Source organism: Juglans regia, chromosome 16 (genome assembly GCF_001411555.2).
Source record: "Juglans regia cultivar Chandler chromosome 16, Walnut 2.0, whole genome shotgun sequence".
NCBI lineage: Eukaryota > Viridiplantae > Streptophyta > Magnoliopsida > Fagales > Juglandaceae > Juglans > Juglans regia.
In genome coordinates, this window is record NC_049916.1 from 4994557 (window position 1) to 5009087 (window position 14531).

At 35.1% G+C, this 14531-nt stretch overlaps 1 protein-coding gene and 1 pseudogene across 2 annotated transcripts; both read left to right on the plus strand.

Moving 5' to 3' along the window:
• Positions 1-4752: 4752 nt before the first annotated feature.
• LOC109004557 (GDSL esterase/lipase At3g27950-like) lies at positions 4753-9595 on the plus strand. 2 transcript variants are annotated; one of them, XM_018983133.2, is made up of 7 exons: positions 4753-4885; positions 4965-5135; positions 5518-5801; positions 6096-6305; positions 6441-6613; positions 8075-8345; positions 8690-9595. In XM_018983133.2, exons 3-7 carry the CDS (start codon positions 5537-5539, stop codon positions 8938-8940), a joined length of 1170 nt encoding a protein of 389 aa, XP_018838678.2. In that variant the 5' UTR covers positions 4753-4885; positions 4965-5135; positions 5518-5536; the 3' UTR covers positions 8941-9595. The 2 variants fall into 2 exon arrangements, with proteins under 2 accessions (XP_018838678.2, XP_035542729.1); XM_035686836.1 differs by having other exon boundaries at positions 4969-5135.
• A 542-nt stretch (positions 9596-10137) lies between these two features.
• LOC109004355 lies at positions 10138-12347 on the plus strand (annotated as a pseudogene).
• The last annotated feature ends 2184 nt before the right edge of the window (positions 12348-14531 follow it).

Consider the following 14531-nt stretch of genomic DNA (forward strand, 5'->3'; position numbering starts at 1 on the left):
TTCCCACCACAATTTGGCCCATTAATAGAAGACCTAGGAGAAAAGCCCAAAACAATCGTCCCAAAAGAAGCCAATTGGCTCAGGTTAGAAGATGAGCTTACGGGTAGACCCAAACACGGTCCCACTTTTAAAAGGAGACAATTAATCTTCTCCTTCACTTAACAGTAACTCGGCCTTTACCGTCAATAGTACACATTCTTAGAGTTAAAAGACAACTCCCTCAAGAAGGAGCATGACACTGAACATTGCGTGAGAAGCAAAACCAGTACATGCCGCCAGAATAACTGGTATGCCAAAACGGCTATCCGAAGACAACACGCCACCCATCCCTGAGCCATCATGATGATAAGAGTTTGCTTGAGAAGTCACTAAAGGCACCAGCTTAACCAGCATGACCTTATAAGACGTTGCAAGACCTAGGAAGAGCTAGACGAAGGCTCTAGTCCAAACTTCAATCTCTAGACAAAAATACATTTTGGATTGAAGTATATTTAGTCAACTACATACTTATATAGTATGCCTTGAGATTTATAATTGAGGTATTAATGTTTAGGTTTGTGTAAGCAATTCTTTTATATGTTAGTATCAATTACTGGCAAGAAACTAACTCATTGAAGCCGTGTTGAGAGCTAGTTTTTTGGCCAATTGATTGGTATAGTTGTGCAATGTTGATTTGCTGTGATATGTGTGTGCGAGCGTGTGTGTGTATATATATATATTGCTGGATTCTCACAAAGATGGTAATATATCTATATATATAGATATATTACCATCTTTGTGAGTCTCCATTGCTTGATTCTCACATTCTTTCTCATTTCTTTTTTTAAATTTTCATAATTTTTAACTTGGATTAAAGTTTTTAGTTGAGTTGTGAGTCAAAGTTATTTTCATTTTCTCTTGAGAGCTTTTGTGTTCTCAAGGATTTTCACTTGGTTTCTATCTAGAAGTTTTAGAAGATGGAATCAGATTCCTTCCTTCCAGAGAATATATCATTTAAGGGGAGTCAAGTAAGCAATGATGAGGACTTTAATGCTTGTGTGCACAAGTTTCTTGCCAAGAATGAGAAATCCCAATCCTTTCTCTTTCAAAGGATATGCGTGTTTTTCATAAAGTATATGAATATTTTTCATAGGGTGTAGGGTATGAGATTGTAAATAGTGATTGATCAGAATAATTTTTCTTCTTGGTGAAAGGGGTCATTGTTCAAGAGGAGAATGAGGTTGGCACTAGAGTGTCTGGTGGTAAAGACCTAACTTGCACTAATTTGATTTGCATTGAAATTGGTAAAATGAAATGGTTGAATAATGGAAAAATTGGATTTGAGTGAGATAATTGTATAGTTTGTAAAATTTTGCTTTTAATTTAACGATGAAAGAGTAATGGAGGAATTGTTGTGTAACGTCCCGTCCCCGAGGGTTCGGAGAGTTAACTCATATAACCTGATAATCAACTCTAACAAAGCTAAAGTACTTCCAAATTCAAGAATATATATTTCCAAAACCTCAAATCAAAAGTAAATACTTCAAATTAATAAACCATATAAACTCATTTATCCAATTTTCAATCCAATAACCCAAATAAAAATATCAACTCTTCTTCATGTTTCAAATAACAAACTAGAAATAAGATATCATTGACATAAGTCTCCATAAACCGTCTAAATCCATTGAAGCCAACTTAAGAAAAATATAAATAACTTCCAACATCAGCACTAATACCACGAGATAACCAACAACAATTCACTTCTAATCTTCTCCATAATCTCTAATACTGATCCTGAGTTGAACCATCAATGTCATCTGAAATATTATGAAGATTAAAGGGGTGAGTTATCAACAACTCAGTGAGCAGAGAGCATATACTAGCATGTAAACATGAGCATTTATAACATTTGATAAGCAGAACAAAACATTTACTTCAGATTATAGAAACAACCTGTTTTACTTCCGAAAAGCAATAACAAAACTTGGTACAAAAACATTAGAGTGAAATTTCCAGAAAAATAAACTTATTCCTAAAAAGAAAATCCATTGGCATTTCCAAACTGAAACATTATAATCATATCATCTTTTAGCATCACATCGGGACAAATACCATGTTTAACCCCCGTGGTAGGGTTAGAAACCACTATTATACCCGTGGCTGGGCCATATTCCATGTTTCACCCCCATGGTAGGGTTATAAACTACCATTATATCCGTGGCTGGGCGTATACCATGTTTCACCCTCGTGGTAGGGTTATAAACCACCATTATACCCGTGGCTGGGCCTTAACAGAAAATAGAACAGATATCATCGGAATCAGATCACAATCATATACAGAATCAGAACTTCATGCCAAGGTTTTCAGATGGCACATCATATCAAAACAAAATACTTAATAGCTTTAGATCACTACACATGTTCGAAATAAATAGAATCAAAATATTTTCATTTACTCATAACAAAACTTTTAGATTTTCATATTCGCTCTTTTGCATAGTTCAGAAACAAAATGCACAAAATTAGCTCATGTCTACACCAGTCATGACAGAAAATACTTTCTCTTATATTGAATTTATACATATGCAGAATAAACATCTGAGGTTGTTTTCAGATCATTTCTTTTCAAAACCAAACGTGCTTATTTTCAAAGTCAACATCATTTCATTTCTTTTATACAAAACTAGTATATGAACCCCGCTTACCTGACTTCCTCGTATTATCAACACTTTGAGTCAAAACTCTAGTAATAACACCACCTAAACAAAACATATACCCAATATTTAGTAACCAATCTAGTAAGCTAATATTTATTGAGTAATAAATCAAAACAGTCCCTTCACAACTCAATAACTATTATAACAATTAAATCCGAATAACTCTCTCTTCAAACCATTCGCATTTAAAACCCAAAATAGCCACATTTTATTAACGCCGAACCAACCATAATTACTTCCAAAACCAACAACAACAACTCCAATGATTAAAACATAATCTAAACCAAATTTTACCTCCAACCTTCAAATAAAAAATTCAGTGCCCGCACCAATATTTTAGTCATTCAACAATTCAATATTTACATAAAAAAAATATCCAATACCACTAGCTCAAAATTTCCATAAATTACACCAAATAGTCTTAATTAATAGCCCAAAACAGTCTCACAACGCAGTCCAAAAATCATACTCCTCAACTTCAAAAATTCCATCACACTCCACCACAATCCAACATATAAAATATCAACACAATATAAATTTATAACTATAACAGATTGCCAAAAGTCACTGCAGTAGTGCAAAAATCTTACCCACGCCACAAACAATTCAGCAACATCACTGCATTTCACAATCAACCACAATATCCAAACTCTATCAAATGCTTCGGAAGTGACTTACCTAACAGAGTCACGAAAACTTCAAACCACTTCAAACCAACACAACCCACCGTAGTCTACGCTTAGAAAATTTCAAAGCAATCTCTAGTGAAAGAGAAAGTAACCTGCGCAAGGAAGGCTTGAGAAGTTGAGTGTGTGCGTACGGCAAGCAAAACAGAGTGTGTGTGTGTAATTAAAACAGAGTAAAACCCAAAATAGAAGAGAGGCATGCGCGAGTAAAACCGGAAGAAAAGGAAGAAGAAGAAATAATTAAAAAAAAAATAAAATGAAAGAGAGGGATGCCGGATTGAGGGAAGAAGTTACCAATTTTTGTTCAAGATACTGAACAAAACTGCAGTGGAAACACAATTTGAAGTTCAAACACCTTGAGTCGAACGCACGGTGAAGGAATGGAGAAAAAAAAAGAGAGAGGAACCGATTGAAATGCCTGCAGAAGTGTGCGAGTCCGTTTCTTGAGCGTGGTAAGAGGTAAAAATCAACTGTAAGGATTATGGGTTGGTGCGCACGGTTTGAGCGATGTGCGGAAATGCAGTGCAGTGGGAAGAAAACGTGGAGAAGAAAAACAGTGCAGCAGAAAAGGGGACTCACCAAAAAGACGACGTCCTAGTCCCTCATCAAGTGTTCGTGGGCTAGGCTTCATGCAACCGGCTGACTTCCAAAAGGACTGGGCCTAGAGCCTGGGTATTACAGCTGGGTATCAAAAAGTTTAATTTTAGTATTTAATCCTTATAACATATGTTACTTACAATATTTAAAGATATAAGGATTATTTTATAATATAACTTTTTAATCCTTATTTTTTATTCGTTAAGGTCTTGTTCGGCAATGGAAATCTTCTCATCTCATGTTAAAAGTTTTCACAATTTTATTTTTAAATATTATTTAAGTACAAAATATTTGTCAATTTCAAATTTTTAAAATTTTTATCTAATAATTACTTAATTATTATCCAAAAACAAAATCTTGTATAACTTTTTCAAATTTTTAAATAAAACATGAAAGACTACAATTTTTTTAAAAATTTTAAAATAAAAATAATATTTTAATTATATAATATTTTTATTTAATTTACTATCATTTATTTTTCAAAATTATAAAAAAATATTTTATGTCAAATCATTTTCTAAAAATTAAAAATGTGATGCTGACAATAAATAAACGTTGTAATGCGTGGTCTCGTTTATTTTTATAGATAAAATGAGATAAATTAAGATAAAAATTTAAAATTGAATAAAATATATTTATTTAATATTATTTTTATTTTAAAATTTAAAAAAATTAAAATTATTTATTTTATTTTATATAAGGATTTAATCAATTTGTAATAATAGGAGAGATGGGATGAAAATTTAATAAAATTGTCAACCATGCCAGGTTCGGGGCAGCAGGCATGGTCAACCTTTTCTCGGTTTAAAATCCCACGAGTCTCCGAAAATGGCTAGTGTTAGATTCCAGGGACAATCAGGCAAGCATATCGTGACAACTCTCAAGATTCTCATCAACACCGAGGTATAGTTTCGATTTCTTTGCAGAAATTACTCGATTTAGAATCAACTTATTTGATTTTTAGCTTTATCTTCGTTCCTAGATAGAATAGAATCCTTTACTAGCTGAGGCCTCTGGAGCTTTACAAGCAATCAAGTTTGGCATTGACCTGGGTATTAGGCAGATCATTGTTGAGGGAGACTCCTTGCAGGTGACAAATGCTATTGAGTAGAATTCTGAGCGATGGAGCAGTGCAAGTATGTATGTGAATGAGGCAAGATTTCTACTAAAAAACTTTGCCAAGTGGGATGTTTTTCATGTTAGGAGAAATCGTAACAAAATGGCTCACTTGTTGGCAAAAAAGGCTCTTTCCATTTCAGATGTAATCGTAACGATGGAGGAATCCCCTCCTTGTATTTCATCTTTATTATAATGGAATGTGATTAGAGTTTTCCCTTCAAAAAAAAGAAAAAAGATGGAATAGAATCAGAAACTGTAAACTGAAAAATTGGCTTTTTCTTTGCATTCTTTCCTCAACTTTTCTTACTTGTACATGGTTCCAATCTCATATATTTGGCATTTTGCTGCATTAAGCAGTTCGATGCTCAAGATCCCATTTCAATGTGTAATATTTCTTCGCATGATAAAAATGTCAGATAGAAGTAAGGGGATTCAATGCGCTGGTTGAGACTTTTCGGTAGGAGATTGGAGGGTTCTTGGTGGGGTGTGAAGACAGCAGCAATCGGAATTTTGGTTGCTTCATTACTTGGTTCATCATGGGGTTGTCACATTCCAGCAATTTATAACTTTGGAGATTCCAACTCTGATACAGGCAGTGTCTCGGCAACTTTTGGTCGAGTCCCCTCTCCCTATGGTCGGACTTTCTTCGGTAAACCTTCTGGTCGCTATTCTGATGGGCGTCTAATCATCGACTTTATAGGTATGCAGGTGGCGCGCTTTTCTCTGCTGCTCATTTATCTTCTAATTTAGAAGATATGGAAAGGTTGTGTGTTTTGTTTTGTTTTGGTTGGAGGAAGGAGGATAAAGGAATAGATAATGCTGCTGTAATGGGATTATTATTATTATTATTATTATTATTATTATTATTATTATTATTATTATTTTATCTCTGATGATTATACCTGGAGTGATGATTGTCTGTGCTAATTTCCGATCTAATGCAGTGTCATTAACAGTTAAATACAATACTTAACTTGTTAGCCATTTTCTGCAGCTGAGAAGTTGGGATTTCCGTTCTTGGGGGCATATCTCGACTCTATAGGACCAAATTTTAGACATGGAACAAACTTTGCTGCAAGTGGGTCTACAATCCAGCCGGCTGATGCCAAATTATTTGGGGCTGGTTTTAACCCCTTGTCTCTGGATATACAGCTTTCACAGTTTGAACAATTTAAGGAGCGTACAAAGGACCTATATAACCAAGGTTAGGAATACTTATTGCTGATTGTTCTTGGTGTAAGAGATTTTTTACCATCTGGTCCTGTCATTTAGAGAGAAGCTTTTCCCATTTTTGGATTTTTATTTAACATTAGTCTATATATGCTTTTTGGTATTTCAGCTGAAAGCTCTTGGGTCAAAAGCAGCCTCCCAAAACCAGAGGAATTCTCAAAATCCATTTACACATTGGACAGTGGGCAGAATGATCTTCATTTTGCAATATTAACAACAACAGAGGAGCAAGTGCGGGTATCCATCCCCAATATAATCAATCAGTTTGCCCTGGCCATCGAGGTAACTTAACCTATTACGTTTACATATTTTGTAAGGGAGCCCAGCCTTTCTTTTTGGGAAGGGGGGTGGGAGAGTTGACCAAGAAGCATGTAAACTGAACTGAACATGACTCAAATGATTATTTATCTCGTTGATAACAGGCCACTTCTTCGTTGACTTAAGTTTCAGCCAAAAAGAGAGTTCTAGTCCAATGGCTACCATAGAAGTATGAATTTCTGGACATGGTTTTTAAAGTAAGGATGCTATTTAGTATAAGTTGAGGCTCTTTAGCATAAAATTGTAAGTTAAAAGCATGGATCAAAAGATTTTACGAACTATTAATATACAAGGATTAGGTTTTAACCATAAATTTTGGGAGTGCAGCTTAAATATTGGGGTTCTTACTTGTCAAAAAAAGATTGGGGTTCTTACTCATTCCTATTGATATTAATGAATATGTTCCTCTCAACTCTTCTTGCTATCTGGCTCAAACTAGATTTAAAACTTTTAAACCATCGTTGTACATCCAACTCTTATATATGTATGTGTATGGATTAGACAAAAATAGAAAGTGGTTTAAGATCTAATAGTTCTATGATCAGTGGGATCGTAAATAGATCAAGGTGCTACTGGATCATACAATCAGTACTGGATCCCTAATAATATCATTATATTGTAAGATTCTAGTTTGGATCTGTTTTGACTTAGGTCTAAAATCTAGTCTTAAGATATTAAAATCCTGATTAAGATTTTACTCACCATGCTTCTTTATATCCCAATAAACATTAAGCGTGTGTAAAGAAATCATTAACAACACCAATTCTCTTATATCCATCCCTCTTGAGAGCAGAATTCTTACCCTTAATGCTGTGCTTGAATGCATTATTTTTTGGGAATTAAGCATTTTACACACAAACTACTACTTGTTTCTCAATTTGCACTCCAAACAACCAAAGGTTTTTATTTTCATCCTAAAACTACCTATTTTCTTTCATTGTCACCCCAACTTAAGAACTGACCACGACTAATTTTCCGTTCATCTCAAAGGTTACATCTTAACAACTAAGGGTGACAATTGAAAAATATAAGTGGTGAAAGTAAAAAATTTTGCTAGTTAGGAGTGCAAAGTGAAAAACATGTAATTGTCCCTTCTTTTTTTAAAGCATGTGCATGTGGAAATTATACAGATCCGTTATGTATCACTAGCTCTAATCTTGTTCATAGAACAAAAGCAATCAGTTTCCTGTGAACTTTAAATCAAAGTGTTGCTTACATATCAATGATATCATTCTTACTATAATTGTTTAAACCTAAATTCCTATCAACTTTAATAAATATTCTGCACATAATATCTTTCCATGAATTAAGAGCAAAAGGTGGGGTAGAGTACCAATATCTTTATCACTATTTTAATGTAAGTTGAAGCCCACAACTTGACCAGTGAACTGTTTTCCTTGTTTTGTACATGGAAAAATATTTTAGAAACTCTACCAAGATGGAGCAAGAACATTTTGGATACATAATACGGGTCCCATTGGCTGCTTGCCTGCGTTTTCTGTAAAGAATCCTCCAAAGCCTGTTAATGCTGACCAGAATGGCTGCATAAAATCCTACAATTTGTTGGCTCAAGAGTTTAACAAGCAGCTTAAAGATAAGGTGTTCCAATTGAGGACCCAACTCCAACATTCATTGCTCATCTATGTTGATATCTACACTGCTAAATACACTCTCATCAGTGAGGCAAAGAAACAAGGTAACTTTTGAGTTTTTTAGTCCTTTTGATTACGAGGACCCATGATTCGAGGGCCTACAAAAATCTTGGATGCACAATTTCACCTGCTAGAACCATGCATTAGGTTCTTGAATCATGCCTTCCACAATTGGAGCGACCCAGATTGGTATAAAATCTTGTAAGTTTCTTCAAAAGTTAAAGATAAATGACCTATGATGCCTTTGTACTACTTGACTGTCTCTTCCATGCGACAGCAGTGGTTTTATTCAATTTTTTCTTTTTGGGACTACAAGAGAATAAAGTTTGCTTCTTGTTCAGTATGCCTAAATGGAAAACTGGTTTCACTCAGCATTTGTGAATTGCAGGTTTTGTTGGTCCTCTTGCGTACTGTTGTGGGCATGTAGGTGGTGGTGAATGTTGGGAAACATCGATAGTGAATGGAGCTGAAGTTTTTGCAGATTCTTGTAATGATACTTCAAAATACATTAGTTGGGATGGCACACATTATACTGAAGCTGCCAACAAATGGGTAGCTAACCACATTTTGGATGGCTCACTCTCAGATCCCCCAATTCCCCTTGCAAAAGCATGTCACAAGACTGATTCTCCTAACTGAAGCATGCAACCATCAAGTTCGTCCTTTTGTTTGAGTTCACAATTGGTGACATTGAATATTCGATTTTTTTGGGGAATTAAAGGGTACTTTTTTTTTAAGTAATGCTACTCATCATCACAATTCTCATCATTTCATGATTGAAGCATTAGATGATTGAATCATTAGATGATTGAAGACTATTTATTATATTTCACTTGTGAACCTATCATCTAATGCTATATCATGAAATGATAAGAGAATGATAAGAAAAAAGATGATGAATATGTTTACTTTTTTTTTTTCCTGCATTTAAAGGTCTTATTAATGGCACTGCTATGGTGCTACGTTTGAATTGTAATTCCAGTTAGGTCTGCGCAACAATGTGAGTGCACTTGGTGTCAAATGTCAATGTTACTTAACATTGGTGAAATTTATGGTAATACAACTTGGTGTCAAATGTCAATCTTGTAGTTTTGTACTCTGACTAAAAAATTTTCGGATCGTGCATGAAACATGACATTGTAGTAGACAGTTTAATTATGGACCGGAGGAGAGGAGGCCATGAAACAGGTTTTGCTGTAACGACCAACTTGAAGTTGGAACTTTTTATGTCGTCCCCGACAACTTGAAACTTCTGTGACTTGTCGTCGTTTCCTTGCTACGTGTAAGCTATCAATTAGTTGAGCACTTTATGTCGACTTCTTCTAGTCGCTACTTCATAGCTCCAGGTGCAAGACTTGCGTCAACTTCATAGTTTGTCAGGTTTTGTCGATCTTCACGAATAAAAAGTTTTCGTCTATAAAAACATGGTTCTGAAAGTTCAGAGATCAGACAGCAGATAGTATATAGCACAAGATATATATATATATATATATATATATATATATATATATATATATATATGCAAAGTGTAAATAACCTTGTAACGAGATTGCGAGAGTTGAGTGTATTGAAACTTTGGGTTTGAGTGATTTTTTTTTTATTAGTAAATTTGTTTAAGATCGTCAGCTTAAAGAGTCAAGACTCCATTTTCACAACAGATACAAGATCTAAACGACTTGTTGCGGGGCTCGATGGACTTTTGGGTGAGACCCATTGACCGGGGCAAGAAAGAGTGTGGAAGTAGTTGCGGTTTTAAGTTCTCTGGTGGTTGGGTTCTCAATTTTCATGGCAATTGGGCGCCGTAAAAGTCTCGGTCAAATCCCATTGGCTAATTGAAGTCATCGTGATTTTCCGGCGATATTCAACTTTGGTGATTCGAACTCCGATACAGGAGGCAAATCTGCGGCGTTTCGTCGGCTCCTCTCTCCTAAAGGCGACACCTTCTTTGGTAAACCCGCGCGGAGGTACTCGGATGGACTAGTCGTCGTCAATTTTATAGGTGACTTCTCCTGATTTCCCATTTTACCAATTCCTTCGGGAAACAAAAAGGATCTTTGTAGTGTAAATCTGAAAATTAGAGGAGCGATGCGTTGGAACAATAACCCATTTGAGGGTTTAGGACGATTATGCTCGAGGATTGAGTTTGTGCAGCAAAAAAACGCTAAATAATTTGATGAATTTGTATGTTTGCTGTGAAACATCGTTTGTTTATTCAATGCACGTTCCGTTTCTGATTGATTGATATGCTTTTAATCCATGTAATGCATTAAAAGCCTCGTTTTTGCTAGTCTTCTCGTTGTGCAGCATGGCAAGATAAAAAATGATGAATTCAAAATAGATCATGATCCCAATTACTTCGTGCTGGCTTATAAAATATCAAACCTAGTGAATCTGGACCTAGGCAGAAGACTAAATCCAATGGTTGCATTCTCCACATGTATTTTGACTGGTACACTATGTTTGCAGCTGAGAAGCTGAAATTACCATTCTTGAGTGCATATCTGGATTCTATGGGGACAGATTTTCGACATGGAGCAAATTTTGCTACAGGAGGGTCTACAATTCAGCCAGTGGATATGAGAATCTATGAGATGGGTTTTAGCCCCATCTCTCTTGACATACAGCTTTTGCAGTTTGAACAATTCAGAGCTCGCACATTTGAGCTATACAGGGGGAAGGTTAGATATATAGTTATTATGAAGTTGGGATATGTCTTTATGCTTTTGCTTGATCAGAACTGGTTACTAGTTTATGGTTATCAGGTAGAAACTCATACACCAAAAACAGCCTCCCAAGACTAGAGGACTTTTCCAAGGCACTATACACGTTGGATATTGGACAGAACGATCTTCATTTTGGGTTCTCGTCAATGACAGAGAAACAACTGCTGGAATCAATACCAAATATTATCAATAAATTTTCTCAGGCAGTGGAGGTAACAAAATTGATTTTTATATAGCTCCTTAATAAATCATACCTTATTTTAGGATCCAAAGTACGCATCATTGATCAATCATTTAGATAATCCAAATGCTAGCTGTGACTTATATGGAGCATGCCATTGAGAGCACAATTGATCATATTGATTTTGGACTTCTCTATTCTGCAAACCTTCTCTATGATTCCTTGCAATGTTTTAACTCACTCAATTTTGTTATCAGCAATGATTTGTGTCGTTTAAACCTTGTGATGTTCTTCTGATATGCTGTTTCAGAAACTATACCAACTTGGAGCAAGAGCATTCTGGATACATATACAGGTCCTATTGGCTGCTTGCCTTCTTCTGTTACATATTATACTCCAAAGCCAGAAAATATGGACGAAAGTGGTTGTGTGCTTTCCTACAATAAGATAGCCCAAGAATTTAACAGGCAGCTCCGGGAGAAGGTGTTGCAACAATACTTACTTATACCGACGTTTTCTCAGCCAAGTACACTTTGATTTCTGAAGCAAAGAGGCTTGGTAAGCTTTAAATATGATCTTTGGTTTAGTTTCATTACGAATATATGAAAGAAGAAAAGACTAATTTAGCTTGGCCAATATCATGTTCATTTTATCCTGTAAAATCATTCATTTTCTAGTTTTTGGTGTTGGGGGTTTGCAGGTTTTGCTAATCCACTAGGATACTGTTGTGGGCATTTTGGCGATTACAATGTTCGATGTGGGGAAAAGGCACTAAATGGAACTGAAGTTTTTGGGTTTCATGTAGCAACCTTTCAGTTTACATTAGCTGGGATCATGCCGCCAATAGATGGATCGCCAACCGAATTCTTGATGGCAAACTCTCTGACCCTCCTAGCCCCATTACTGAGGCCTGTCGCAAGCCTGCTCATTTGTGACCATGAGCCCAAAGAGTGCAGTTTGAACTATTGACTGCGTAATTATGGTTTGTGTTTGTGTTGATAAGTTCTCTTTTTCCACCATAAAGAAGAATTTTGAATTTCATTTCAAACTGAGACTTACACAGATTGAGATGATGTAGTTATATTAATTGAAGTTGGGGCCATTTGAAAACTTCTTATGGGTCTTCATTGAAATTGGATAAATATTAGTTTCTATTTTAAACGAGATTTTTGTTTACAAGCATTATGATCAACAGAGAGGAAGAGTTGCTCTGTTTGTACTCTGGGTTTTCTTAGAATCTGTGCTTCAAAGTTAGCGCTAGTATTCTACAACATTGCAGCTAGTAGTCGGCAATTCAGCATTGGAATCTAAGATTAAACAGAAAAAAAAAAAAAAAAGCATAACAGTTCTGTGTTGCGATTTTGTTACCTCAACATGTATTCTAGGCAGAAGTTGCCCATTATAGAGAGTATGGTGATCTCATATGGGCCAAATTGGTATTCTGACTTCTGTTTTAACTCGGTGTAGCCATGTAGTCTATATTCTTCTAAATTCACCCTAATTAGCGTAGCAAAGCGGCATGGTAAGCTAAATTCTGATCTTCATCCCTATGATTCAAAGTGATGAGGTGGTAGCTTGCACTTCTGTGCTCTCTTTGGTTTGCCCGATTCTCTCTTTTGTTGGTATTGAATACTTTTTTCTCAAGTATTGTTGGTATTGAATGTTGTATTTATTTTTATAAATAGTGTACTAGCATTAACATTTAGTCATTAAGCCTATAATGAGATGGACCATTTTAATAGACACATATGGAGGTCCCTACTCTCACCCCACTTTAAAAATAGAACTAGCCCATTGAGTTATATATAGGCTTTTTGCTCTTCTTCTTCTCTCTCTTAGGACAAGAACCAAAAATCAGACAAAGGGGTAGAGAGAGTTCTCTCCGTAGCTGTAAAATTTCCTTTTTTATAGGAACCATAAAGCTCTATGAAAAATCCATCACAAGTTATTGGAGGTATGAACTCTCAATTTTATTGAACACATGTTTTGATTATGGAAAAAAATGATCACATCTTGTAAATCTAACAGTGGGTATCAGAGCTTACCTTCTTATTTTTCATGGTTGTGTTATTTTATTTTTCGTTGCGGTGACTTGACTCTAAAACATTTTCGGTGGGCCTGATTTTCGGTGGCTTGCTAGCTGTTAGGCTCCACCATATGAAATGTTCAACAAATCTTGCTAGCTGTTAGGAAGATTTTCTATTTCCTTGAGTTTTATTTGTAATTGGCAAACCATATACTAAAGCAACTGGGTGGAGTGAATTTTTTTTTTTTTTTCTTTTCTGTAGCAGCTTTATCTCTTCATTCCATGTATTCATTAGATATTTAAAATGGGGTGGGGGCGATAGTTCTTCATGCTTTTTCTTTTTCATTTTGTAAAAGATTCCTCTTGTTTCTTATCTGCAAATGCTAAAAATTCTTATTTTTATTTTTATTTTTGTTCAGATGCCATAAAAAAAATGGAAGAATAAGGATATTTTTTTTTTGTTCAAATAAAGTAGAGTATAATAGTATTATTTGTTGTGCTGTTTTATATATTTTTTTATGGCAATAAAGAATCTTGTATGGAGATACTTTCGATTTTTTTTTTATCATTTTTGTTGTAATATCGATGGTTTGGGGTGGCTATATACCCACATCTTATGGGACTAGTCATGATAAATTATCGGAGTTGTTATATTGATCATACTTCCACTTAATGACATTATACTAAGATCTATACGGATAGTAAATTTTTGCCCTGTCGGCAAACCATTATTTGATAGAATGCTTAGGACAATAAATATAATAGTTAAGTGCTTAGCATTTAGTGGCCAAGTCCTATCCTTTCGGTAGTGGGTCATTTTAAGTCCTTATATTTAATTATTTTGCTTTATCATGCGTAAGTGACTTTTATGTATCTTGGGCTCTAGCATAGTGCATAAGAGTCTATTTTGAATAAGACTATCATGGATGTAAGATTGCCTAATTGAGACATTTATAGGTGCATGTTTCTTCTTCCACATGCATATTAAATTTTGTTATATTCTCCTCAACAAGCTAGTGTAAGTGTTCCAAATAGGCCTAAAAGGGAAGTTTTTAAGGGAATGTGCAACTTCTGTCATTTATTTAGACACAAGAGGGTTGATTGTAGGAAATTTAAGGCTTGGTTAGACAATAAAGGTACACGTTCGCTACTAGTGTGTTTTGACTCTAATTTAGTCAATGTGCCTTCTAATACTTTGTGGCTAGATACTGGTGCAACATTCACACTACAAATTCTTTCTAGGAATTAAGGAACTATAGAAGTCCAATTGATACAGAGTTGGTAGTAAATATGAGCAATG

Coding starts and splice junctions, on each gene's coding strand:
- LOC109004557 (XM_018983133.2), top strand. CDS start 5,537: ATGCGCTGGTTGAGACTTTTCGGTAGGAGATTGGAGGGTTCTTGGTGG. Junction 6,614..8,074: donor AGTTTGCCCTGGCCATCGAG/GTAACTTAACCT, acceptor AAAATATTTTAG/AAACTCTACCAAGATGGAGC. Junction 8,346..8,689: donor CAGTGAGGCAAAGAAACAAG/GTAACTTTTGAG, acceptor TGTGAATTGCAG/GTTTTGTTGGTCCTCTTGCG.